The 26,804-nt window shown below is 41.4% G+C and overlaps 3 protein-coding genes across 10 annotated transcripts in view; 2 read left to right on the top strand and 1 right to left on the bottom strand.

The window, feature by feature from the left end:
* The window catches only part of ARL6IP5 (ARF like GTPase 6 interacting protein 5), a 15,249-nt gene extending 13,534 nt beyond the window's left edge, over nt 1–1,715 (bottom strand). Inside the window, exons 1-2 of one of the 2 annotated variants that reach the window (XM_083493563.1) lie at nt 1,620–1,715; nt 275–319 (exon numbers count right to left, since the gene is read on the bottom strand). The gene's annotated coding sequence lies outside the window, so the exon portion shown is untranslated. Of the gene's footprint in view, nt 1–268; nt 320–1,619 lie in introns of those variants that run through there. The other variant, XM_083493564.1, reaches the window with a different exon arrangement.
* UBA3 (ubiquitin like modifier activating enzyme 3) overlaps nt 1–16,904 on the top strand; it is a 23,497-nt gene extending 6,593 nt beyond the window's left edge. The window contains exons 1-19 of one of the 7 annotated variants that reach the window (XM_083492722.1): nt 269–385; nt 786–1,226; nt 1,444–1,506; nt 4,553–4,673; nt 5,918–5,998; nt 7,896–7,978; nt 8,758–8,838; nt 10,086–10,129; nt 10,354–10,418; nt 11,019–11,174; nt 11,256–11,358; nt 11,963–12,076; nt 12,299–12,352; nt 12,995–13,031; nt 13,105–13,186; nt 14,601–14,701; nt 14,921–14,984; nt 15,083–15,137; nt 15,717–16,904. In XM_083492722.1, the coding sequence (XP_083348848.1) occupies nt 1,207–1,226; nt 1,444–1,506; nt 4,553–4,673; nt 5,918–5,998; nt 7,896–7,978; nt 8,758–8,838; nt 10,086–10,129; nt 10,354–10,418; nt 11,019–11,174; nt 11,256–11,358; nt 11,963–12,076; nt 12,299–12,352; nt 12,995–13,031; nt 13,105–13,186; nt 14,601–14,701; nt 14,921–14,984; nt 15,083–15,137; nt 15,717–15,805 (1,413 nt within the window). In that variant the 5' untranslated portion in view covers nt 269–385; nt 786–1,206 and the 3' untranslated portion in view covers nt 15,806–16,904. Of the gene's footprint in view, nt 1–248; nt 386–785; nt 1,227–1,443; nt 1,507–2,006; nt 2,163–4,529; nt 4,674–5,917; nt 5,999–7,895; nt 7,979–8,757; nt 8,839–10,085; nt 10,130–10,353; nt 10,419–11,018; nt 11,175–11,255; nt 11,359–11,962; nt 12,077–12,298; nt 12,353–12,994; nt 13,032–13,104; nt 13,187–14,600; nt 14,702–14,920; nt 14,985–15,082; nt 15,138–15,716 lie in introns of those variants that run through there. The other 6 variants (XM_083492727.1, XM_083492721.1, XM_083492724.1 and 3 more) reach the window with 6 other exon arrangements.
* A 1,771-nt stretch (nt 16,905–18,675) lies between these two features.
* The window catches only part of TMF1 (TATA element modulatory factor 1), a 23,987-nt gene continuing 15,858 nt past the window's right edge, over nt 18,676–26,804 (top strand). The window contains exons 1-3 of the mRNA XM_083490859.1: nt 18,676–19,127; nt 22,980–24,223; nt 25,980–26,083. Coding sequence (XP_083346985.1) covers nt 18,962–19,127; nt 22,980–24,223; nt 25,980–26,083 — 1,514 coding nt within the window. The 5' untranslated portion in view covers nt 18,676–18,961. The remainder of the gene's footprint in view (nt 19,128–22,979; nt 24,224–25,979; nt 26,084–26,804) is intronic.

Genomic DNA, 26,804 nt, shown 5'->3' on the forward strand with positions numbered 1-26,804 from the left:
ACTAGAGAAAGCAAAAAACACGCTCACATAATATGCTAAACACTAAGGAAACTCTTATTAGGAAATCAATGATCTAGTTGTTGCAACGTGACAACTAAGCCAATTGCACAATTAGGGGGACGGACGATTCAATATCTTGGAGTATTTAAATATTTTCACATGTTGCATTATTGTATTGAGCATGTCCTGCTCCTCATGCTTATGCAAATACCGGGTGCCCTCTAACTAAACCATGAATTTAATTAGGAACTTGGTCCATCTAGCTCACCACTACCTGCACCAGAGGTGGAGAAGACGACTTCGTTGAAGGGATCGCCGTCTGCAGAGAATGCAAAAAGGAATAATCGGGAGGGCACTAAGATGTCACGCAGTGTGACAGAAAAAGGTACCAAATTAAGAAAGCTTTTGGTTGCAAAGGGAGGGCTCAGGAGTCAGAGGCGGCCACCAACCTAGAAGGCTTTCAAAGAGGATTAGGGAGATTCATGGAGAGGGCTGTCGGAGACCACGACCAAGTCGTGGAGGAAGGGGCTATCCGTAGCTCCTTACCCACCATCATAAAGGATATTTATGGTGTCTTATGTTGTGAACGGCCCTGAGATCTGTTTCTGGAGGGCGGTATAAAATGAGCGTGTACGTAAGGAATTAAATAACTATAGGGACGCAGCAGCACTCCTAAGCACCAGTTGCTGGAAAACCGCATGGTTGTGTGGAGGGATAGCAAAGGACGCTGCCCCCCCCCACAGACAACTTATTTATATCACTTTTATTTGTTCTCCTCCCCACAGGGAGCTGGAGGCGGCGTACATGGTTCTCCTGCCCGTTTCATCCTCACAACAACCCTGTGAGGCCGCTTAGGCCGAGGGCAGGCGACAGGCCCAAGGTCACACCCGGTGGGCTGCATGGCCGAGTAGGGGAACTGGAACCCACAGCCTAGTCCCGGCACTCGCTCAACCCACGGCGAGAATATGAGCCTAGGCTGGGCGGTGAATTTGGCGTCTGTGTTCGCGCGTGCGCGTGTTTTTAAAAGCGACCGGCCCTAACGGAAACCGGAAGCGAGGCCTCTCTGCCTCCTCCCCCCTCCCCTCAGGAGAAGCTCGAATCGCCTCCGTCAGCGAGGACGAGTGGGAGCCCGGCTCGGAACTTCCGGCCGCGGTGCATTGTGGGCGAGCCGTTGGAGGGAGAGGACAGGAGGAGAGAGGCTCAGCTATGGCGGATGTTGAGGAGCCGTAAGTACCTGCCTCCTCCCCACCTCCCCACCCCCACGCGCTTGGCTGCCTTCGCCGCCGCCGCTTCTTCCAGGGAGGGGGCTGGCGGGGAGCTGCGCCCCCTCAGCCTCTGCCCTGTCCCCCTCCCCCCGCGCCCAAGTCGTGGCGGGAGCGCGCGAGCCCCGAGCCTGACCCGGTCGGCGACTGACCCTTCTTTTATTCTCTCTCTCTTTTATAGGGAGAAGAAAAGAAGGAGGCTAGAGGAGCGGCGGCTAGCGGGAGAGAGGCAGAGAGAGATGGGGTCAGTGCTGGGTTTAGGGGGCAGAGGATGGAGGGGGGGGCGCTGAATTGGGAATGTGTGGCAGGCTCCCCCATATATGAGAAAAACAAGTATGTGTGAATTATCAAAAGCACCTGAAGCCTGGCTCTCTAGGCGCCTAGGTTCTTCCCTCAGGTGCTAATCTTCTGCCTCAAACCAGGGGTAGCCAGTGTGGGGCTGGCCAGGTGTTGCTGGGCTACAGTTCTCATTATGACTGGCCATGTTGGCTGATGGGAGCTGATCAGCATCATACCCCACCTGAGGCTGCTCATGTGGCTTCATGTTGCTCTGCATGAATAGTAGCATTGTGACTGTCTCTGCTTGCAGAAACCTAGCCTTTTCCCTGCTAGTTTTCCACATGCGGGACAGGTTTTTGTGTGTGTGCAGAGCAAGTGTTTAGTCAAGCGAGCCCACATCTGAGCAGTGAAATGAGGGCTATGCAGACTCAGCAGGTGTGGTGGAATCATATCTCTTGCAAAGATCAACTGGTCCATAATTGGAACTTGCACTAAGATGCATTTCAGTGTGGCAGATCCTTAAAGGGTCGCTGCAAGTCTTAACAGGGATTAGGGTCTCTTCAAAGATCAAAGAGATCATGAGTAATGCACATTTTGATGGGAAGTGCACAAGCCGCTTGGGTAATAACGTATTGCAAATTACTGAACTGCTTACAGTGTATTGCATGAGTGAATGTTAATGGGAAATCCTTTGTAAAAATCAAGAGTTGTGCATATAAAAAGGCAAGCAAAAATAAAATATGACAGTAAGGAACGTGACTAGGAAATAATTCCATATAGTTGTTTGAAATGTAAAATTTGTAAGTTTGTAACCAGAGTTGCATAAATGAATTACTCTACCCAGTTTTGGGAAATTTCCCCGTTCCCAACAGAGCCCCAGATGACACAGCCCATAATATTTTGTACTCCCTGATCTTTTGGTGAGCTTTCTGGGAGAACAGAAGGGAAAGATCAGTTGTGCTAGAATGCCTTCTCTTAAGGCAACTTTGGATGTAACTTATAACCAATGTGGTGTCCTCTGGATTTTTTGGACGACTTCTTTAGTATCTGGAGGACATCAGGTTGGCTGCTGTAGGATATAATTTAATTCAGGCTTCCTCAACCTTGGCCTTCCAGATGTTTTCGGCTTACAACTCCCATGATCCCTAGCTAGCAGGACCAGTGGTCAGGGATGATGGGAATTGTAGTCTCAAAACATCTGGAGGGCTGAGGTTGAGGAAGCCTGATTTAATTCATGCTTAGTTGAGGGTAAGGCTCATTGAACTCAGTGGACTTTAATTGCAAGAAGAAAGGTGTAGGAATGGGATGCAATTATGGTTGCACTACTTAGAAACACTAGCTATATAAAACTATAAACAGTATTGTAAACTGCAGTTTTGCACAATTGGCAGTTTTGTTATCTTGCTGAGATGTGATTTCAGACTACAGAGTTATCATGTTTTATTTATTTTATTATACTCTGCCCTTAAACTGGTTTTCAGAACAGATTATAGGAAATTAAAACTGCAGTAAAGCTAAATGTGCAATCCAGCCTCCCTTTTGCATCCGACAGACAGGAAGGATTGGATTTCCTCTGCCTGGCCCTACTGCTTCTGTCCACTGAAACAGCAGGCGAGTAGAAGTTCTACAGACAGCCAGTAGTAGCAAGTAGAAAGCCCTGAAACAGCAAGGAGAAGGGACCAAGCTGGTCTGACATCTGTTTGATACTGAGCCAACCCCACTGCTGTCACATAATGGCATCTCTGCACCCACTCCAGGATGATGGTGTGCATGGGCAGGCCTGCTGATGTGACAATAACTCCACCTCTCTATTACGCCCTACTGGGTAACAGCCATAGTTTGGATAGTGAAAAACACTAAAACATCCCAAGATCAGTATACACACAAAATTAAGAACATGCAGTGCGCATCTAAACATTTAAACGGTTGAATTTTGGTATTTAAAGGGGCTCAGGGATCTGTATAATGTGAAAGTAAAATTGTACATAGGATAGAAATTGAAACTGGCTGTTATGTTGTATCAGGCAAAATTCAAACATTTGCTAGCCAATTCACTGTTAACATGTAGTACTGTAAGTGACTTGCATGTCACTTTCCCTTTCAATTTGTTAAAAAGTGAGTTTTGTGTTTAAAATGTAGGTAATTGCTTGTAGCAAGCTACAGGGTTCCCAGAAATGAATTGCCAATGGATGTGTATCAGTTACTCATGTTGTTTCCTCTTTTATTGTCAGAAGTACGCTAGTCTTTCACATAAAAACATCCCATCAAAACATCAATTTAGTGAAACGCTTGATTTGCTTTTTGTGTTCTTATCCCTTAATCCAGGGGTGGGAATCCTGGGGCCCTCCACATGATACTGGACTCCCAACACTCTTCAACCACAACTAGTATAATTGGTCAGGAATGATGGGAGCCATAGTTGAGCAACTTGTGGAAGGCCATAGGTTAGCTACCCTTGCATTACATCTACTGCATATTCAGTAGATTGAGGCAGAAATAGCTGTCTGTTGTTAATTTTTGTTCTTTAAGAATACTAATAACACCTTATTTTTAAAAACTCTGCTTGGCATACTGTTTTTCCAAGTAAAAGAAATCTGAATATTCAGTCTGTGCTTATAAATATATCTTCATAACTAATCACATATAGCAATTTAATTTTAAGAGTACATATATGTTTGTTTATTGTAAATAGATGTATTATTAATGGGTTGGATCAAAATCTAGGCATGCTTGGAGTAGACTCACTGGAAATAATGGGGCTTAAAATATGAGCAATTTAAGTCTCATTGTTTTCAGTGAGTCCTCTATGCATGACGTAGACACTAGACCCACTGTCTAGTAGCCAGCAGAGTCCCAAAATATTTCATTTATTTGCTCTGAACAAGATAAAATTGATAACACCTTGTGATATGTATAACCATACAAAAGGAAAGTCTAAGTTTGTAGAGATTGTGTGCGTGTGTGTGTTTATCCATTGGTTTTTTGCAGCTGAATTTCTATGTTCTGTGCAGAATGGCTGTTGATGGTGGGTGTGGGGACAATGGAGACTGGGAAGGTCGCTGGAACCATGTAAAGAAGTTCCTCGAGCGATCTGGACCTTTCACACACCCTGATTTCGAGCCAGGCACTCAAGTGAGAAACAGTTATTTTAAATACAAATGTTTGTAGTATTGTGTTGCTGTTGTGAACTGTTCTTTTGTTTGCATTTCATTAATAAAAAATGAACAAGACTGCAAACTTTTGCAATTAACCAACTAATTTTCTGCATGACTGATGTGGTCTTGCATAAATTATAGTTTGGATGCTAAAAGTCATGTAGGGCACTTGAAGCTTTGATGTGTACAATAAGAAATTTGGCAGTTGGCTATAGTGGACACCATTCAATATTGCACACGCAAACTTTCCTTCCTATCCTCCCTTGTGCAGCTCCATGCACCCCTACATCTGTTCTAAAGGTTCCCCAGACATCTGGAGCAAATTTTGGACGTGTGCAAGGGGCTGCAGGAGGGAGGAGAAGGGGAAGTCCTGTCCTGCAACAGAAGTCCAGTTGATGGACAGACACCACTGGATTTCAACATGGGAACTATTTGAAGTAAAATTTGGTGAGATAATGATGAATTACCTATTTGTTTTTGGTTTGCCATATATACTTGTTTTAGATTTATGTCATTTTTCCTAATTTTTATAACTGAATTTTAAAATATATGCAGAATAGACCTGATGCAGGGGTAATGCCACCCTGGTTCAGGGGATGGCAAGCAACTATGGGGCTGTGCACTTAACCCCCCCCCCCACCTTGCATGCTTGCCTCTACCCAGGCATCATTCTTTGCACCTGACCTTATTAGTTCTGGCTAAACGTAATCCAGGAAATACTCCTGTATTCTTCTTGCAGTCCTGTGTTTGCTTATGTGGGAGTGAGACCCATAGAATTCCATGCAATCTCCAGTGGGATAGACATAGGTTAACATGTGCACATTGATTGGATGTTGTATCTGCAGGTGGCAGCAGGCCAGCTGCAGGCAGTGTGTTTCCATAGTCAGATTACGATTGCATAAAGACTTTCAACTGGCAGAAATATATATCTGTATAAACCATGTAGTTCAGTGCTGTGCCATTGCAATCTCTGTTCCTGTATACACTTTGAATTGATTTAAAACAAACAACACATGTCTTAACAAGCTTGAAATAACTTACGTGGCAATGCTGGTTTATCTGTACTAATCAAATTTAACTTGAATGGCAAAAGGCAAATTCTGATTTACAATGAACTATATTTTCACAATTTTGAAATATTTTACTGCATTACAATAAGTTCTATGATGATATTGGTTATTCTGTTTTCAACAACTGTTTGTCTGTCTTGGTTCTTTGCAGCCCCTTGACTTTCTCTTAAACACGTGTAAAGTTCTAGTTATTGGAGCAGGAGGATTAGGATGTGAACTCCTCAAAAATCTGGTAACGATTTCATTTTTATTTCTTGATAGCCTGTGCTGTTCACTGAGAAAATAATCATGTTGCCCAGCTTTTTGCTCTACACGCTGAGAAGTCAAAGGGTTATGTGATTAATTTGATCCCTCATCCTCATATAAAACATGTTAACAATCTACTTTAGCAGCTAGATTGTAGCAAGTTTGCATACACAAACTAAAGCAAATACAAAACCATACAGAATCAAATACTTGCTCAACATACAGTCAATTCAGTAATCTATAGATCTGCGTAAACTTACGAAAAATGAAGTAATCATTTCAGAGATACTTCCAATATATTTGGAAGACTGTACTGTGTACTTTTGCAAAGTTTTCTTTTGTTTTGCTGTAACTTGAGTCTGATGAAGAATAAATCCTGTCCAAAAACAAAGCCAACAAATTATTCTTATTAACAAGACAACAGGCAATAATGAGGATTTTTTAAAACCTGATTTGCCTCATCAAGGCAGATATTAGATTCATTCATGATTCTGGAACATCTCCATTAGTTTATGAGCACAATTATGTAGACTGTGCTTTAGCTGTTGTAATGGTAAGACAATTCCCAAAATGTACCCATAAACTTATAGGGTGACAGCCAATAGTGGTATCCCACTTGTGCAGCAGACTTTTGATTTTGTAAGTGGAATTTGCCTTTCCTCTGGATACCCTTCAAGGCATATAGGAGCTACAGGGAACTGCTGAGGATGGATGTCACCCATAAGCTTTAACCTTAGGGAGAGCTTTGAATACATTACCGCTATATCTTGTCATCTGCAGATATTTGGACTTAGAAGCATAATGAAAAGACAATATGACTGGGAAGAAATGGGGGACAAGTGGAAACCATAGTAACTTTACAGGGTTTGCTTTTAGAAGCTATATCTCTTAAGCACAAATGTGTCTCATAATGGCAGTTCAGAACCTGGTTATATGCCCAGTAATTAATTAAAATGTTCTGCTCTTTTGTGTGACACTACTTTTCTTCTACTCTGAATTGCATGGTAGGTAATTAGACTAGAGATGACATGAGTCAGGATGCGCAAGTGTCTTCCATTCTCTTGGATTATTTTTCTCTATCATGGGTCCCACTTTGCCTGTCTTCTGAGTTGGACAGTTTCTAAAATTAATTTTGGGATTGAAGCGTGTTCCCTTTGATGCAGTTTCCAGCTGATATACCCCCACACTCCTTAAAGGTTACTGATGAATATATGTGCATTGGTTAAAATACTGCACAAAAACGTAATCTTGCACAAAAGAACCAGTTTAAGCAATCGTATCTTTCTTTTCTCACTGCGATATGATTACTGCACAGATGTACTGTGTACATTTGGTACCTTTTAAAGGAAAAGTAAAGATGCTGGCTGTTAACTGGTAATCTGCTTAAGAAGAAGAAAGTTTTGATCTCTTTGAAGAAAGCAGTTGCACCCTACAAACGATATTGGCTAATTTGCAATTACCACATCTGAAGTCGAGTTAGGAAAGGGAGAATTTCATAAGCATCTCTAATTATCACATTTGCAAACAAGATACGTGACTACTGATATTTCCCCCCCAGTAAACTGTTTAAAACAACTTTTACTAGTCAGTGTGTGCGGATAATTTTCTTAGGGGTTTTTCTATAAAGAATAGCTCATGGTTATGCAATGGTGGCTGCTGGGCCTGTGTTGCATTAGGTTTACCTTCTATAGCATATATATCATCCTATTTGTATGTATGTGTACACCCCCCCCCACTACCCTAAGTATGGACAGTCTTAATGGTAGATTTGCAGCCCCTTCAAGTACTTCCATTTTTCAGAAGCAGTAAATATGTCCAAACATTTCTAGTAGTGAAAAGATTCTGTTGGTTTTATTGTAACCGTGATCTCTTTATCTCTGCAGGCATTGTCTGGTTTTAGGCAGATTCATGTCATTGACATGGACACCATTGATGTATCTAACCTGAATAGGCAATTTTTGTTTCGGTAAGTCATACATTTCCTACTGAGAATAAACTGCAAACTCTGGCTCTCATTTTCAAGAAAGCTTCATTTATTTCAGTACGATTTCCTTTAAAACAGAATTCAGGGAGTTGAATATTTTTCAAGAAACATGTATGCTGTGGCATTCCTAATAGTAAATTAACATTTCACTCTTACCCCACTAACTTTCCAAATAAAGTCTGCTTGTTCTAGTGCTAACTTACTACTGCTGTCACTTGCCTGCTTTTCTCCCTGCCTCTTCCCTCTGACTTACCACTATAGCATGTTTTTCCTTCAAAAGAAAAAAACAACACACACATTTTAACCTTGTGGTGATTTCAAATATGGGAGATAGCAAGAGAAACACTGTGGGGCTGTGTGTCAGGACTAGTCTCCCATCTGTCAAATAGTTGTATCTGAGATGGAGCTTGTGGAAAAAACCCCACTGCCGATTATATGGCATTTTTACAAATAAGAATCCATGATCTCAAGTGCCCCTTTCTGCATACCACATTCACATATGTGTGCTTTATTATTATTATTTCACACCAGTTGCTTGTTCTGCATCAGAAGCCACTTCTGAATTCTCCATACCAGTGGATGGAGATACCTTTGAAAAATGGGAACTGAGATCCTTGACTTACTGTGTAGTCCTCTGAATTATGTCTTTCCTGCTTTAAACTAGCATTGCAACAGAGGTTGTAGTTAACCTCCCATGATTCTGTATAAGGCAAAATGGATCCTACCAGATTCAGTTTCCTAACAAATATTGTTTTTTGCAGACCTAAAGATGTTGGACGGCCAAAAGCAGAAGTTGCTGCTGAATTTCTAAACAGCCGAATTCCCAATTGTGCTGTTGTACCGTATCCTTTTATGAAGAAAAGGATTCAATTTATTCTCATGTCCACAGTCACCTGCATTCCCCCCCTCCTTTTTCGTGTGGCTTGCTTTAGTCCATAGATTAATCATTGAATAAAATAGTCTGATAGGTTTCTTCAGAAATATCAAAAGCATCAAATGTTTCCAGAGTTGGATAGCAGTCTCCTTGCCTTACTTTACCATCAAAACCATTTTGCAGTGTTAGTTGAAGTCCAGTGATTTCCTGCCCCTGCCACCCAACCTTCAACATGAATATGCATTGTGTGTTCTTTCCCTCTTTAAACTGGCTTCTGTAGACATGCTGTCCTTCTGGGTGCACGTGTGGTCTGACCCAGCACGTGTGGATTGTGTTTTATTTATATATTGGCTGGCATTTTCAATTTCTGCCTGAGAGACGATCAAACAATTAAAAACACAGTGGATATTGATGATCGTTTCAGTGATAATGTATGATAATGCTATCTTTGAAATCTGAGTTTATGTACAAAGCTGACAGTGAAACCTAAGACTACAAGTGTCTTAGCAGTAGATCTTTCTAAAATGCCCTCTGAGGATTCGGTGATACCAAAAGCCTCTTTTGCCTGTTCACAAATGTGAGCACATTGGAACCCCTTGAACTGGCCATGTTTCTAATGCAGTGCATAAAACTTACTACATTTTTAATTTAAATGCAGTTCCTACATTAGCTTGAGTATTCAGAAAATGGATCTGTTTACTCATCCACATCACCTACACTCGTGTGTACACAGATGCTGAGAGAGATGTATCAGGTATGGGATTCCCCCTGATTTTAGGCCTCATCTGCCCCAGCTTGGATGCATCTTAAGTCTACAGAGAATTCAGAGCCATTGTGGGATGGGGAAAAGTTGCAGAAAAGTTGCCTGCTGGGTCAGACCAAAAAAGCCTATCTAGTTCAGTATCCTCTTTCCCACAGTGATCAATGAGATGGCTATGGAAAAGGCACAAGTGTGACATCAGTCCTCCTCTAGTAGTGTTGGAATAATCAGTAAACAGTCAGACAGATTCATTAAAAAAAAAGGTGCTGTGGTCATGAATCTAATTTTTAAATAACTCTTCAAGCTATTCTTAAATAAACAATTTTGAGAAAGTTAGGAGCCATAGTAAGGCATTTTGTGTTGGAAAGTGGCATGCATACCAAATTAGGCAAGGGCATTTGTGTTTTGGCCAAGTAACTGCCACAAGAGAATTCCTTTACTGTATATCTTTTCAGACATTACAAAAAAATTCAGGATCTAGACGACGCTTTCTATAGACGTAAGTAACTAAGTGTGCTATTGTGAAAATAATGATTTGTGGGTACCCCCCAATCAGTTAAAGACCATTACTATTCTTTCCTTTAAAGGAAGGAGAAAATACAACAAACAGAATGCTCAACTAGCAAACTGTCTTTGTGTAGAAACAATAGAAAAATATGCTAACAATACTGAAAGCGAGGGAAGTATCAAAGTGTGCATAACAATATTTATGTTTTCTTTCAGAATTTCATATAATTGTATGTGGCTTGGATTCAATAATTGCAAGAAGATGGATAAATGGCATGCTGGTAAATACCTAGGAAGTAAAGTTACTCAGTTGTTGCAAAATATAGGCACTATTAAGTCATGTACTGCTGAAACCCTCCCTGAATGTGGGACTTGTTTTGAGGCTAGAGGGAGGATTGTCACTAATAGTGTCTGTGAAAATTGCTTTTGCTTTTGCGGTATGTGCATTTGCAATATATTGCTCTTCACCTTCATATTGGATGTGGTAAACAAAAGGGAGAACACTTGAAATGCAAAGCATGGCTCTCTGCAGCTGTAGCCTTTTAATAAAGCCCTGCTGCTTATGAAGGTCTCGTATTTCAGTTGTGACAATAAGTTTCATGGCTATCTGTGCCCTCAGGCTCCTGAAATATGCCCATAAATGAGTTGCGCAGAAATAATTTTGAGCTGATTTTGGAAGTTGAGGTACTTTAATGAGGACTGCCACCACATTCCGCAGAACAAAAAAATGCAGGACAGTTAATGCAGCAGTTATTTCAGGCAACTCAGGTTCAGCAAGTCCTGTTAAATAATACCTTAAGGACTGTTCAGTTTGGATATTATGAAGGGTGAGGGTTGAGGTTAGAGGAAATGGACTTAATGCTCTTCTTTGCTCTCCTTAGATTTCACTTTTAAACCATGAAAATGGGGTGTTGGATCCAAGTTCCATTATACCTTTGATTGATGGAGGAACTGAAGGCTTTAAAGGAAATGCTCGCGTGATTATTCCTGGCATGACAGCTTGTATTGAATGTACACTTGAACTTTATCCACCACAGGTAACTAAATAGAACAAATACTTTATAGCCAGGCATGCCACTTCAACATTCATGTTGAAACACCTTATCCATTCTCTCTAGGTAAATTTTCCTATGTGTACAATTGCTTCAATGCCTCGGCTACCAGAACATTGCATTGAATATGTCAGGATACTGCAGTGGCCCAAGGAACAACCTTTTGGAGGTAATCAATAAACTACTGTTGAACCTTTGTCAAAATGGAAAGCTGAATAACATAATAATTCTGGCATATTTTATTTCACTTGTCTTGTGCAATTTGACTTAGGAGTCATGATTGAGTTCCTCTTACTTCTGGCTATTATTTTTTATGATTCTCTTATTTATGTTTCTTTTTTTAGAAATCACATTTTCATAATAAACCTATCCCTTTGCAAATTTCATAGTCACTTCTCTCTTTTTGAGACTCCACCCAAGCAAGTTATTATTTCAAAAATGGTATACCGTCATACCTCATGTTACGTTTGCTTCATGTTACGTTCTTTTAGGTTACGTCCTGTGGCAACCCGGAAGTAACGGAAAGGGTTACTTCCGGGTTTTGCCGCTCGCACATGCGCAGAAGTGCTAAATCGCGCTTCGTGCATGCGCACAAGCACCAAAATGGCCCTGCACCTGCGCAGATACGGCGCTTCAGGTTGCGCTCTTTTCATGTTGCAAATGGGCCTCCGGAATGGATCCCGTTCGCAACCAGAGGTACTACTGTAATTTGCAGTTATGAAGAACCATTTCATTTTTAAGTTGTAAAAATCATACTACTTCTTTTTTTGCAGAAGGTGTTGCTTTAGATGGAGATGATCCTGAGCACATACAGTGGATTTTTGAAAAGTCTTTAGAAAGGGCAGCACAGTTTAATATTAAAGGTCTTTCCTACAGGCTCACACAAGGTAAGATACAGCAGAAGCCATCTGTTCAGTGGGTCCTTTTTGGTCTTTGGGAAACCGTAATGATAAGCATACATGTCTAGCTTTAGTCTGCCCTATTCTGTGTTGGTTGAGGTAGTGACCATACTACTACAAAATACTGTAGATACTTTCCTTGAATTATGTTTCCAACTGTTAAAAGTAGAAATAACATAAAAGTTTGTGATGCTGCTTCTCTCAATGCAGGGGTTGTAAAGCGGATCATTCCAGCTGTAGCTTCTACAAATGCTGTCATCGCAGGTACAGTAATGCAATTTTTAAAAAATTGTTTCCAATTACATCTGTACGAATAGTATTGGAGATCTAAGCTGAAAACCATGTCTTCCTGTTCTTCTCCTTATGTATTTAGGCTGAATGTAATGAACTAGCTTAAATATACAAGGGGGGCGGGACTTGACAGAGCAATCCTATGGATATCTTCCCAGCAGTAAGTCTAATTAAGGACAGTTATACTGCCTCCCTAGTAAATATATATAAGATTGCAGCCTATGAGTGCAGCACTTGGAAAAATTATTAGTAAATCACATTGAAATAACCAGTGTATTTACTTCAAATAAGCTTTAAATTAAACTGTTAGAAGGAAATTTGGCACACCTGTCTAGCAATATTTCTAAGGTTCTGAATCTTTAGGAAGGCACTTGAGGTGGGAGTTATAGGTAAGTCAGAATCTGGCAATAAAGGGTTTAATATTCTGCATTTAATTCCATGTAGTAATTCTAGATTTGCTTCAGATAATTACATTTCACCATATACTTTAGCTTCTAGGAGACTTTGAACGCAAAACCTGCTGATTCTTTTCCTTGTTCCATAAGTAAAATGTTTGATCCGTACTTTCCTCTAATTTTCAAGTAATTTTAGTTGTTTGTCTCTTTCTTTCTCTAGCTGTATGTGCCACTGAAGTCTTTAAATTAGCCACAAGGTAACGTGTTTCTGAATTAAAATATTTTTAGGACACTTGTTGCTTATGAATGCTAACAGATTTTTCATTACAGTGCATACATGCCTCTGAACAACTATTTAGTATTCAATGATGTAGATGGGCTGTACACATACACGTTTGAAGCCGAAAAGAAGGTCAGTATTGCTACATAATTTTTTATTAACTGTTTGTTATTGAGTGCTTGGGTCATAATGGAACTTCTCTCGCCAAAAATATAAAACTAATACTTTGTAAACTAAGCCAACTATCTGACTATTGAGCTCCCATGCTCACTCAAGTTGCTGGTGGTAGATATAACCTTGTTCATTGTGTTCAGGTTTCGCATAGCTTAGGAAGCATTTGCTCCTTATGAAACTCCTGGCTATTATAGTACATGGGAGAAACCCTGCTCCATGCCTATGCTTAGAAAATAAAACCTGGACTTCCTTGATAGTAGGACTTCTTCAACTGTAGAGCACAGTCCTTGAAAGAGGCCCACCAGACCCTTGTTTTAAGGACATAAATTTGTAAAAAGCATTTATGAGTTAACCTGAAAAAAGAGAGACTTTGTCATCTTTATGAAATCAACATGCAAGGGAGGAGACTAGGTACAAGTGCACTAGTTCCATCACTGTCTCTGCAAGTTGGAAGACTGCAGTTTCCACAAATCTATGTAGTAGAAATGGCTCCCACTGCAGACATTTTCATTCAATTTCATGGAAAAGAGTGGAGATGATAATGTGTGGACTGGGCAAGGAGCTACATTTTCCATCCTCATGCTTCCCCTCACTTCTTGATTTAATGCAGACGACCACCTGAGGATGAATTTTAATTGGGAAATTGGATTTGTGTGTGGGACTTTATTTTTTGTATGTTATTTATTATTTGTATTTATTGAAGGAAAAAAAGAGGATGGATGTTTTTGTAATAAATAAAGCTAGTTTATTTTGTCATTTGAACACCCCTCCCCTCCCATTTGTCGCTTCCCTGCTATTCGAAGCAAAGTACTTGAGTAGAATCATTCTATTGCTGAATGATGACTTCACACCTCGCCTGTCAAACAATAACTATTAATATATTAATATATTTTTGGTCCGAATCTGATGCACTAGCACTGATTCTTGATTTATTCCACGTATACTATTAGATTTTTTAAAAAATATATTTAGGATGTCAGTTCTTTCTTTTAAAGAAAACTTATATTTGAATGAACTCAAAGGGCAAACACCACCACTCCTTTTTTGAAAGGGAGACTTTAATTCAGGGATAAGCCACTATTATTTTTTTTACTACAGAAGGAATGTTTAAATCATTGAACTACTAGGCATTTCATATTTGATGACATAACTCAGTAATATTGCAGAAATGTCTTAAATTTTCATATTCATCTTTTTAAAAACTGCACTAAACACTGCAGGCCAGTACCTACTAACTTCAATGAAAGCATACATTTTCATTTGCAAATAATTCCTTGTATACTTTAGATGAGATTTTGATAGCTTGAATGAAGTGACAGTGATTAATTTACATTTTAAACCATATTGACTATTTCATTTACTGCTTTGTTAGGAGAACTGTCTGGCTTGCAGTCAGCTCCCTCAAAACATAGAATTTTCTCCGTCAGCTAAACTTCAAGAAGTCTTGGATTATTTGACAAATAGTGCTTCATTGTAAGTATTAAATTAATATGATATGATCTATGGGTAGTATTCAACATTAGTCCTACTCAGAGTAGACCCGCTGGCATTAATGGGCATGACTAACTTAGGCTCATTAATTTCATAGTGTCTATTCTGAGTTGGACTTGGATTAATACAACCCCATATCTTGCTGAAAACACATTGATACTTGTTTCTAAAAAAATATTACTGGTTGTTTCTTTTGCACAGACAAATGAAATCTCCTGCAATAACAGCCACCATGTATGGAAAAAATAAAACCCTTTATATACAGGTGACTAATACATACTTATAATTTATTTATTTATTTGTGTGTGTGTGTGTGTATTTTTTAAGCAAAAAATAACACTGTTTATGTCCTCTTTTTCCCAGTCAGTAGCTTCTATTGAAGAACGAACAAGACCGAACCTTTCAAAGACTTTAAAAGGTATTATAAACCTTGAAATAGTGCTTATGGGATATAAAGCTTAATGAAGCAAATTGACTTTGTACAACGTCAGGTGTATCTGTATGTTGATACAGTATATAGGAGGTGGGCGGAAACTTGAGTTAATAGTTCCCCAAAAGTTTCTTCCATGCATAGTTAAGTTTCAAGGGACAAAAGCAAAGACTTTAAGATGTGCAACTCTTGAAAATAAGAAACAAAGATTATTCTTTCTTTCAGTGCTAGCTGATTGTTCTTTTGAGTAAAGCTGTAATATAACTTCCATTCTAACCATAAGAACCAATGGAAAGAAACATACTACTCAGAGTCCAAAATGCTGTTGGGTGTGCAGAATAATTTGTTCATTTCTTTGGACACTGGTCCGAATTGATAGCTGTAATGTTTTCACACCAATACCTGGGCAATTGTTTTCCTAAAAGCAAAATAATCATTTTTACTATTTTGTCTCATTACAGAAAATGTTTTATTTCCCAATGTTCTGAGTCAATTGTCAGTTGCACATTTTCCATACATGCATAGAAGTGACTGAAACACTGTGCTTATAACTTTTTCTTGATACAGAGCTTGGACTTGTTGATGGCCAAGAACTTGCAGTTGCAGATGTCACTACACCACAGACTGTGCTCTTCAAACTTCATTTTACTACTTGATATAAATGCAAGTGTTGTAAACATGCACTGAAAAAAATCTTGCACACCTTGTAGAGCTACCATTGTGCACTAAGAGGAGGGAAGATGAAACAGCCAGACCTTATCCCTGTTAATACAAGCATTGATGGAAGTTAGTTTATCCAGGATAAATTGCTCTTATTTTAGAACTGTCTTTGCAAACCAATATTTGGTTGATGTTATCTGTATAAAAGCTCACTCATGTACAGAAATCTGATGTGTATAGCAAGCAATAACTTTTTCAATTTGTAATCACTCTAAAAAATGTCAATACCCCTTTGTGCATGTGGAAATGTCATGATGGTCAATGCAATAGTTCTTGAAGCACCTATGAAGTCTCTGAATGTACATAAATAACAAAGATTTTAAATTACATTTTAGTATCTATGTAACAGTTCTTAGACTGAGGCATTGGGCTGGCTAAACCAAAGTTTAGTATTACAAGAATGAGCATGGGTGAGCCTCAGGATTGTGCTCCCATTTCTTCTTTAGTTCAGCTCCAAGGAAGAGTTCAAAAGCTTTTGTTTCTGTTTGAGATGAATCACAATTTACTGTGCTCTCCAAAACCCGAAAAAATTGCTTTTATCTGAAATATGGGTAGTGGAAAGCCATAGTTTATGAAGCTGACAAATTTTCATGTACCATAGCTACAATTAACGACTTTTTTGGATTCGGATGTACTAAACTAATCTGAAACAAAAGCAGAAAGCTCTGATCACTTACACACCCCAGAGAAAAGAGAGAACACAAGCTTGAGGTTTGCTGTGCTTTGTATTCTATTGCTAAGCCATGGTTTTGCATTACTTGTGAAGTGGACTTACCAGACCGAGGGAAATATATATACAGGCCAATTCTTTATTTAATATGTCTTTAAGAAACTGTCAGATATTAAGGATTGCCAAAAGTTAATGTATTTTTTTTCAAAATGCGGAAATATTGTTCTTAAATCACCACCTGTTGATAAAAATTAAATACTTCATTTGTATATTTGCAAGTATTAGCGGCTACTATGCATGGTGTTGCCCACTAATATTCAGGGTTGATGTTAGGATATTTATTAATAAAAAATTATATAAACATACATGTTTGTGAGACATAAAGTATCTGTTGTAAGCACAACTACAAAAAGTGGCAAATTTTTAAAAAACTACCAAAGTCCTCCCTAAATAAATTCCAGTGGCATGTTGAAAATCAACCAAATGTAAGCTTTCAAGGTATGAGCTATTGTGTGTGCGTGTGTGTCAAGGATTTAGCACACAGATATTACATGCATTCAGATTTACCTAGGCCTAAGCTCCAAGGGACGTGGGTGGTGAATCCCCACGACGGGGTGAGCTCCCGTTGCTCGGTCCCAGCTCCTTCCAACCTAGCAGTTCAAAAGTACATCAAAGTGCAAGTAGATAAATACCGTATTTTTCGCTCCATTGGACGCACCAGACCATAGGACGCACCAGACCATAGGAGGGGGAGAACAGGGAAAATTTTTTTTTCTTGTTCTCCCCCTCTAAAACAAGGTGCATTCAAGGTACATTCACCAGAGCTTGTGGGGCTGGCGGTGGGGGGAAGCGCTGCTTTCCCCCACCGCCAGCCTCAAAGATCCCTGAAGCCTTTGGAGCGCAGCGCCCCGGTGCCCTGCAGAGGTTTGCGCGCAGCCGTCCCCAAGCTAGAGCAGCGAGACGGAGCCCTCCGTCTCGCTGTTCTGGCTTGGGACCAGCCTTGCTAGCTTCTGCAGGACAGCGGGGTGAAGGCACCCCGCTGCCCTGCAGAGGTTTGCGTGCAGCCGTCCTCAAGCTAGAGCAGCGAGACGGAGCGCTCCGCAGTGCTCCGTCTTCCTGTTCTGGCTTTGGGCTTAGCGGCGCAGCCTGCATTTGCTCTGTAGGACACACACACATTTCCCCTTAATTTTTGGAGGGGGAAATGTGCGTCCTATAGAACGAAAAATACGGTAGGTACTGCTCCGGCAGGAAGGCTGCTCTGGTTCGCCAGAAGCGGCTTAGTCATGCTAGCCACATGACCCGGAAGCTGTATGCCGGCTCCCTCAGCCAATAATGCGAGATGAGCGCCGCAACCCCAGAGTCGGTCACAACTGGACCTAATGGTCAGGGGTCCCTTTACCTTTAAGCTCCATAGAAGTTTACTGAGAAGCAAGCCCCATTAACATGTATTAAAGCTTGTACCCTTGCCTCCCCCCCCCCCACATAATTCTCCAAGTCCAACAATGTTCCCAAACCACCACCACTTCTGAGTACAGTACTAAATCACATGCAGAAAATTTGGCTGAAAGTCAAAAGACTTCACTGTTTTACATCTTCTGTCAAGGAAGTGTTACACAAGGGGTCTAGTCTTTAATGTCTCAGCACCTGCACTTTTCTGGGCTGAAAGGTTCGGTTTTAAATTGTAAGTCAACCGAAATTCTGGAATTATTGTGGCTGGATAACGTGTAAACGGGTCTCTTTCCAGAACATAATTTAGGATTAATTCAAATAAGGCTTCGGGGGAAATGTTCATAACATATTGGCCCGTTTCTGTTTTGCCCTCTTGAAAGCGACCCGTTTGGCTTTTCCGCAGCGCGATTTCCTGCAGGAAATGTTAAAAGAGGGCAGGGTGCAATAAGCGGCGACCGACGCCAAATCACTTTTAAAATACCTATTAAATAAGGCATATTTTATGAGCTTCGTTCAGAGCTACGAGGAGCCAATGGGAAGCGACTACTACGTATTAGGGGCGGGGAAACCAGGTGCCTCGCCCGTCGCTACGACGACGTTGGCGGCGCGACGTCACCAGGAAGAGAGAAGGCCGCTCCCCATAATGACTGACGCTCCGGGGAAGCTATGGCAACGCAGGCCCGGCGTCACGTGAGCGAGGGCGCCGGCTTGTTTTGCTACGTGGAAGGCGGAAGGGCTTTGGCGCATGCGCAAGCTGGGTTGGGGGGGGGAGCGTGCCGTCGGCGTTCCTGCCTGGCGAGCTGCCTTATCCGGGTTCGCCGTCGCTTCTCTCATGGCGGTCGGTGTCCTGCGGGGCTTCGGCTGCAGCAGCTGCGGCTAGAGGAAGGGGCAGGGGGAGGGAGGAGGAAAGGAAGCGCGCAGGTCGTGAGCCGTGGCGGGGGCCGGAGCAGCCACGGCGTCGGCGGCGTCGGCGATGAGTTGGTTCAACGCCTCTCAGCTCTCGACCTTCGCCAAGCAGGCTCTGTCTCAGGCGCAGAAGTCCATCGACCGGGTGCTGGACATCCAGGCCGAGGAGGAGGAGGAGGAAGGCGGCGAAGCGGCCCAGGGCGGAAGCGCCCCGTCCCGACCGCGAGAGGCGGGTAGGTGGAGCCGCGGGGAGGACTCGCCTCAGACCCTTCAGGCGAGGCGGGCGGCTGAGGGAATCGCCGACCACCCCCCCCTCGTCCGCAGCCGCCCGTGGTTGTGGTCAAGCGAGGAGGGTCTCTGCACCGGCCCTGACTGGCGTGGCCAGCCCTTTTCCTCGCCCCGGGGGTTATTTGGTTTTATTTTCTCCTCCACCCCGCTCCCAAACCACCCTCCGGCAGCGGTTCTCAACCTGTGGGTCCCCAGATATTGTTGGACTACAGCTCCCAACACCCCTGACCACTGGTCATGTTGGCAAAGAATGATGGGAGTTGTAGTCCAACAACATCTGGGGACCCACAGATTGAGAAATATTGCCTGGTGCCTTTCAGAGGCTTTGGCTAAGATATTGGGGGGGGGGCAGGAATTATTGGGTTGTGTATTTTTTTTTATTTTGTGTGTGTGTGTGTGTGTGTGTGTAGGTTATATTGTGATTTTATGTTGTGAACTGCCCTGAGATGATCTGGTACAAATAATCAGTGCTTCCCCCCCCCCTAAAAAATGTTTAGGGGTACTCTCATTTTGACTCAAGAAAATCACCATGTTATAGTTCAAATTGGGAAAAATAAATACAGTAAATGGACAAAAGTACAAAGATTCACAAAATGTTTAGGGGTATGCATACCACTAGAAAAAAGCACTGCAAATTATTATTATTATTATTATTGCCCTCCAGTGCATGTTCGCTTTTTTGAGTAAGCTCCACAAGATTGCAATGGCACTTTCTGCATAAGCGTGAGTAGGACGGTGTTGCAAGTTGTCCTCCATAAAACAATATTTGCTGTTTTTCCAATATGCCTGCATATGCATATAATCTATAAATTTCCCTTTGTAAGTAACAGACATAGTAGCTGCATAAAATAAAAAAATATGACCTCACATTGTTGCATCTATACATACCCATCCTCTCAGTCTTAGTTCCGCTCTCCCACTTCTCTCTTGACGTGGTAATTGCCTCATTCAGTTTTCTTTTGATACACTCATTTTTATTTTTAAAAAGCTCCTCTTTCTTAGTTACATGTTTCCATTCCTTCCTTCACATAACTTCAAGTTATGAAGTTGTTTCTTGTCCTGGCCCACCTCAAGGGATCAGGGAAATAGGGCAAATAACAATACAGACGGTTGTTGTCTTGTTGGGCTGTGTATGTGATAAAGGGGAACCTTGTGTCAGTTTAAGTTTATTGGTTAGTTTTTCTAATACTGTAAGGCTGTTTCCCATACACATACATCAAGTAGAATAGAAACATTGCCACCCAATCCCACTCACCATGCCCCCCTCCACCTCTTCCTTCCTTCCTAATGTAACACTAATGTCTCAACAAAGGGAACTGATTCGTAGAAAATGTAACTTGAAAAAAGAGACATTGCACATACTTTTGTAAATGAAGAAATCTTTTAATTAAAAATATATTTAAAAACAAACAGACGGTTGTTCTGTATTTGCATTGTGGTATAATTGGCCCTGTTCATGCCTGCGTTGGTCTTATCTTCTACTTAAGATCATACACTGTGTTATTAACTTCAGTATAGCCATTATCTTGTACAGTAACTAGTCTCAGGGGGGCTTTGGAAATGTTTTTCTCAAACAGCGGCTTCCATACCACATGGCAAAGCTTGAAATGGGTTAAACTATTGACTGTCTATGGTACTGAAAATCTAATGAAAAACCCTACTAATTTTAGTCATCAGATATTGATTAAATTTAATGTTGTGATCTTTAGAATGAAAACTTTATAATTACATTCTGGTTTGCCCCCCTTCCCACAGGGACATCTGGGACCCTTCAACTCACAAGCCCAGCATGTTGTACCACTGTTGCTTCCTTAGTGTATCTGTACTAATTTCTTGGCTCCTAACTAGACAGTAGTTGCTATCAGCCACCCCCATTTGCATCTCCCAAGTAACATTTGGCAAAATAAATAACTGACGTGTCATTGTTTCTAGCATTTTCCACTCTTGTTTGTTCCTTGCTGCTTACATGAGGGTGATCATTAAGCATGAAGGCTCTTCATACATTTTATTTTACTGGCAGGGTGTATGAGAATGTGAGATGGCAGTAGTCACAGGTATCCTATAAATGGTAACAAGGCCTTCAGTTTCATTTTTCTTTTGCATATTTTACCTGACACTGTCACATGTTCCTTTCCAAAAGCATCATACTATTCTCTCAATGAGCATGTAGTTACCCTTCATCTGCCCACCATGCCAGACTTCCACACATCATCTCCTGCTTAGAGTCTCTAGGGTATAGAACAACCTTGCACAACCTGGTGCTCTCTAGGTATTTTGGACTATAACTCCTATCAGCCTTGACCATTGGACATGCTGGCTGGGGATGACAGGGACTTCTCAAAAACATCTGGAGGGCACCAGGTTGGGGGTGGCTGGTGTATGATTTCTGAAAAAAGGGTCATTGACATCATTTCTGCACTGTTCACTGTTACGTTAGTCTGAAATCAAGGGTGTTTTTGTCTGTGGCTTATTTATAAAATATTTCAAATAAATAAGCCACCTTTTAGAACGAAGACCTCACAAGAAGGTTTCTGTCACATAAATATAGAATCATAATATGTAATAATAATATAAAAAGGAACATGCCTTTCTCTGGCAGTCCATTCTATTGCACTGTTTATGTTCTCTCAGGGTGTTTTACACAATCCTTTTACTAGCCCTTATTCTGGGTGATAAAGAGTTATTGTGCCTGTTTCAGTATGTTTGTGCATGGTGTTGCCACTTTAGCAATTGTTGGTCTTGGATTCATATTATCAGTTCTTACTCTTTCCTCTCCCTTCCTCACACTCTTATTTGCACACTTCCTGATGTATTTACTTTATAATTTGACTTGTGTTCTGTTTCCTCCTTGCGTCATTTTTTCCTGTTGATTATCTGAAAAGCCTTTCATTTCAACACTTATTCTAGGTAAAGGCATCCATGTAGATACAGATGCCGACCTAGGCCCCTTTGGGAGAAAGGGCAGGATATGAATCTAATAAATAAAAGGATGGCTAAAATCCAGAGCACCACATGGCTAATTTTGTGCGCTCAGCAGGGCTCTTTTACAAAAGTTTTTTAATGCAGCTTAAGGGAGGACACTGGACACTGGATGACACATTTAAGTTTTGATGCAACTTAAGGGAGGACACTGGAGAATAGCTGTTTAATTAAAAAACAACTCAAAAAGTGCTGCTTGGTTGTAATCTCTATCTTTTTAGCATATTGGGTGATCAAATGCAAACCTTTGCCCAGACTTACTGAACACCACACAACTTACTCTTGTTTGCATTAATCTCACAGCTGAGATTCATTCCTATACTTACATTTCTGGAATATTATCCAACATATATAGTTGGGGGGGGAGCCCTGTTGTACACCCTATATCTGCACTAGAGCTTCCTGTGGTCAGGTGTGGGTATATTTTGCTCATGCAACACCAAAAAAAGTATTGGTGCCAAGTATGAGCATGCTGTTGTATAAAAACAGCATACAACTTTAGCTGTCAGCTATCAAGAAATCAGTGTGGTTTTGTTTATAGTGCCGAATTTTGAGCCATATCTAAATCATGACAGGTTATTCACTGGGGGGAGATTGTGTCCAACCCCAAGGAACCATTCTTCATTGTGTGGAAACACAATGTTGGATAAGTAGGTCATAGCTGCACCAAAGATGCTTCAGGAAAGGAAGTAATATCAATGTGTGTTTATGCAGAAAAAAAGTGAAATTGGGGCTAACGACACCTTAATATTTGTGAAGTCTGTACAATGCACTTAACTTCTAAAATTTGGTTTTTCCTTTTCCTCTCATTGTTTTAGGAACAACTTCTCTTACGAGTGGAGGATGGGATACTTCTACATGGGGAGCTAATGCAGATACAGAATCTCAAAGTCAGCCAATATTATCTCCTACAGCCATCACCAAGCCTGTTAGGAGGACTGTGGTAGATGAGTCAGAAAACTTCTTCAGTGCCTTTCTCCCATTAACGGATGTTCAGAGCATACAGCAAAGTCCAGTGGTGTCTAAGCCACCCACCAAATCACAGCGACCCAAAGAAGAAGTAAAAAGCACACTAGAAGAATCTCTGCATGCTGACCTGCCAGAAACAGAAGGAAAAGATTTCTCTGTAATTTCACCTGTGGAACTGGAAAACTTCAGTAGTTCCCAGGAGAAGTTAGAAGAAGGTAATTCAGTACTTGATATCGATGGCAAGCGTAATGAAGATGAGCGTGAGGAAAACAACACTAAAGGCGCTGATCAAGAAGCATCTGCTCAGAATCTCAAGGTAGCAGAAGACACTGCTATTGTGAAAGCAAGTTCAGGAAGTGAAGAACCTGGTCATATGCCTGACATCTCCACACAACCTCTGCCTGCAGAGACAAAGAGTATAGGTTTGGAAACTAAAGAGCGAAAAAGTGAGGATCGGCAAAGCAATACACCTTCACCTCCAATTAGCACATTCTCCTCAGGGACCTCGACAACTAGTGACATTGAAGTTTTGGACCACGAAAGTGTGATAAGTGAAAGTTCTGTAAGCTCAAGGCAAGAGGCTGCCGATTCGAAAGCTAGTCTTCACCTGATGCAAACGTCTTTTCAGCTTTTATCAGCATCTGCTTGCACAGAATATAATCGCCTTGATGACTTTCAAAAATTGACTGAGAGTTGCTGCTCCTCTGATGCTTTTGAAAGGATAGACTCGTTCAGCATGCAGTCTTTAGACAGTCGGAGTGTGAGTGAAATAAATTCAGACGATGAATTGTCGGGTAGGGGATGCGTTTCGGCATCTGTAACCCTCAGCCCTTCAACACTAAAATCTGAAGAGCCTGAACCTATAAAAAGCAAGTCTGACCAAATCTTAAGTGAAATTATTGCACTACCCACAGAAGAAACAGAAATGGAGGAAAGTGGGCGAAGTGCGACCCCTGTTAACTCAGAGCAGCCAGACGTCTTGGCTGTTTCTGTGCAAACTGATGGACAGACTCAGAAAGAGGAGGTGGCAGCACATTGGCCCAGTGCTGAAAAGCTGTCAAGTGTAGAGTGTGAAAAAGAAGAGCTTTGCAAGGTAACCCCAGAACTGTCATCATCTACATCTTTCTGCTGCCCTGTTGATATGGTTATTCCCTTTTTATGTTTGGGAGAAGAGGCGCAGTAAGATTATTCGGTCAGATTGCTGAAGGCAGCACGGTTGCAGGCCTCTTTCTATTTTGATGTCATGAAATTATCCTTTAAATAATAGTAGTAATAATAATTTATACCTCGCCTGTTATTTGTGCCGGTGTGGTTGCTCGAGAGCAATCAGGCAAGACTCCCCGTTGGTCTTTTCCAGGCTTTATTATCTGTCCAAAACGTTCACAGTGCAGATCGCCTCAATTCCATTTCTGCTCAGTCGCTAGCAGAATCTGGGAGTGGGCGGTCCTTAAACTTTCCCCAGCAGAGCAGTTTTTTTACCCCCATCCTACGCCTCCCCTCTCTGCGTAAGCCTTCTGCGCAGAGAGGGCATGGGCAAAAGGGGACCTGTCCCCCCCCCCCCCCGCTTTGCTCAGGTTTGGTGTTGCGGCTCTCCCTTGCATCTTCCGAGCCCTGTATTCCTTCCCCACTGGAGGCGTGGCTTCGCTCCTCCCTGGAGGACGAGCTGCTTCTCACGATTTTTGGCGGCTCCCTGTAACCCAACTGCCTTTCCACCTCCTGCCTCTGAGCTGATGGCAGTTCCTTGACACTGCCCATCTGGCTGGCTCCCAACAGGATTAAAAGCACAATAAAATATCAAACATTAAAAACTACCCTAAACAGCGTTGCCTTCAGATGTCTTCTAAAAGTCAGATAGTTGTTTATTTCTTTGACATCTCATGGGAGGGGGTTCCATAGGGCGAGTGCCACTACTGAGAAGGCCCTTTGCCTGGTTCCCTGTAACCTCACTTCTTGCAGGAAGGGAACTGCCAGATGGCCCTCGGAGCTGGGTCTCAGTGTCCAGGCTGAATGATGGGGGTGGAGATGCTCTTTCAAGGCCGTTTAGGGCTTTAAAGGTGGAGCTTGCTGATTGTGTGCATTTTTGTATATATCTGATTACTCTAGTATGTATACAGTGTTTGGGAGGCTGGGGAGATGTGCATAAGGATTAATGATGCATGAGTATTTTTTTAGTAAATCAAACAATTGGGATCCTGTGAATTAAATTGTAACAATCATAAATGGTACAATAGCTTCAGTTTCTTTCAAGTGCATTTAAAATTGAAGATGAATAATCTGTCCAGCAAAACATTTCCTTTAGAAATCAATATGGATCAATAGCCAGTGATCTTTGTCCACTTTCCACAACAGAAATCTTATCGTTCAGTGGGGTTTCTCCTTCCTCTGCTACCCCACAGCCACTCCTACTGCACTCCCCCCCCCAAAAAAATCTACTCCACCTGAGTTTCCTACATAAGTTATTTTTATTACATTTATCTCCTAAGAGCTCAGGATAATATGCATAGTCCTCTTCTGCATTCTGTTCTCACAGCAACCCTCCCTGTGAGGTAGTTTAGGCTGAGAGAGTTAGGAATTTGAACCTCCAGACCTTGTCCGGCACTCAACCACAATCCATCCTATGTACCATATTCAGTTGATTGTATCTTAACAGATCAGAACTTAAAATGAATTAGGACTGTGTGGGAAAGACTAAAAAGAGGCACAGCATATATGACGTAAAATGTCTTTTGTTGCTTAAGAAAATACTTTAGTGGAACTTTGGGCATTGCTTCTATGATGTTGCCCAAGGAGATCTATCTTTCAGCCATCTTGCCAGTCTTCTCAGCTTCTGTGTCTTGAATCTTCTTCAGATTATTGATTCACTGACGGAAAAACTGGAAATGAGGGAAACTCGCCTGTTAAGTGTTAGTAAAGAGAAGGCTCGCCTAGAAGAAGCTTGTGATAATCTTAATGAGTAAGTTTCAATTGACAACATTCATCCTGTGGCTCTTCACATCATGTGAAAACATTGTGAACCATTTTTTTGTTTGATAAAATGCATTTGGTTGGCCTTTTGTATAATGTAGCTTTTGTGTAATTTAAGCTAAACAGATTGTAGCAACCCATCTAAAACTTGAAAGGGTTTGATAGATGTCAGTGACTGTATGGAACTGAATTGAATTCATTTTAATTGCTGATTAAGTAATGTAGCCACAAGGTGATTTTAATAAAGCCCCATCTTTTTCCCATGAGCTGCCTCAATAAGCATGCTTCTAGGGCAGGCTTCCTCAAACTTTGCCCTCCAGATGTTTTGAGACTACAATTCCCATCATCCCTGATCACTGGGTCCTGCTAGCTAGGGATCATGGGAGTTGTAGGCCAAAAACATCCGGAGGGCCGAGTTTGAGGAAGCCTGTTCTAGGGGCTTGATAAGGGCTGGACTCCAAAGTCATATAAGAAAAGCATGATGGGGAAAAGCTTGGTTATGTGAGGTCATGGTTATACATATTTGCATGACTGGAGCTCCTCAAATGCTAGTACGTTGTTAAGTGCTTTTGGGGTGGGTAGAGGAATACTGGAAAGCAAAACAGATTCCTGTGATGTCCATTGGTCTATTTATTCAGACAAAAAGTTGAAGGATTGAATTAGAGAAGTAATTCCTCCTTGCTTTTCTTGTTGCCTTGACCCCTCAAGGG

The sequence above is a fragment of the Podarcis liolepis genome (assembly GCF_965112155.1).
Source record: "Podarcis liolepis genome assembly, chromosome: 2".
NCBI classification, from domain to species: Eukaryota; Metazoa; Chordata; class Lepidosauria; order Squamata; family Lacertidae; genus Podarcis; species Podarcis liolepis.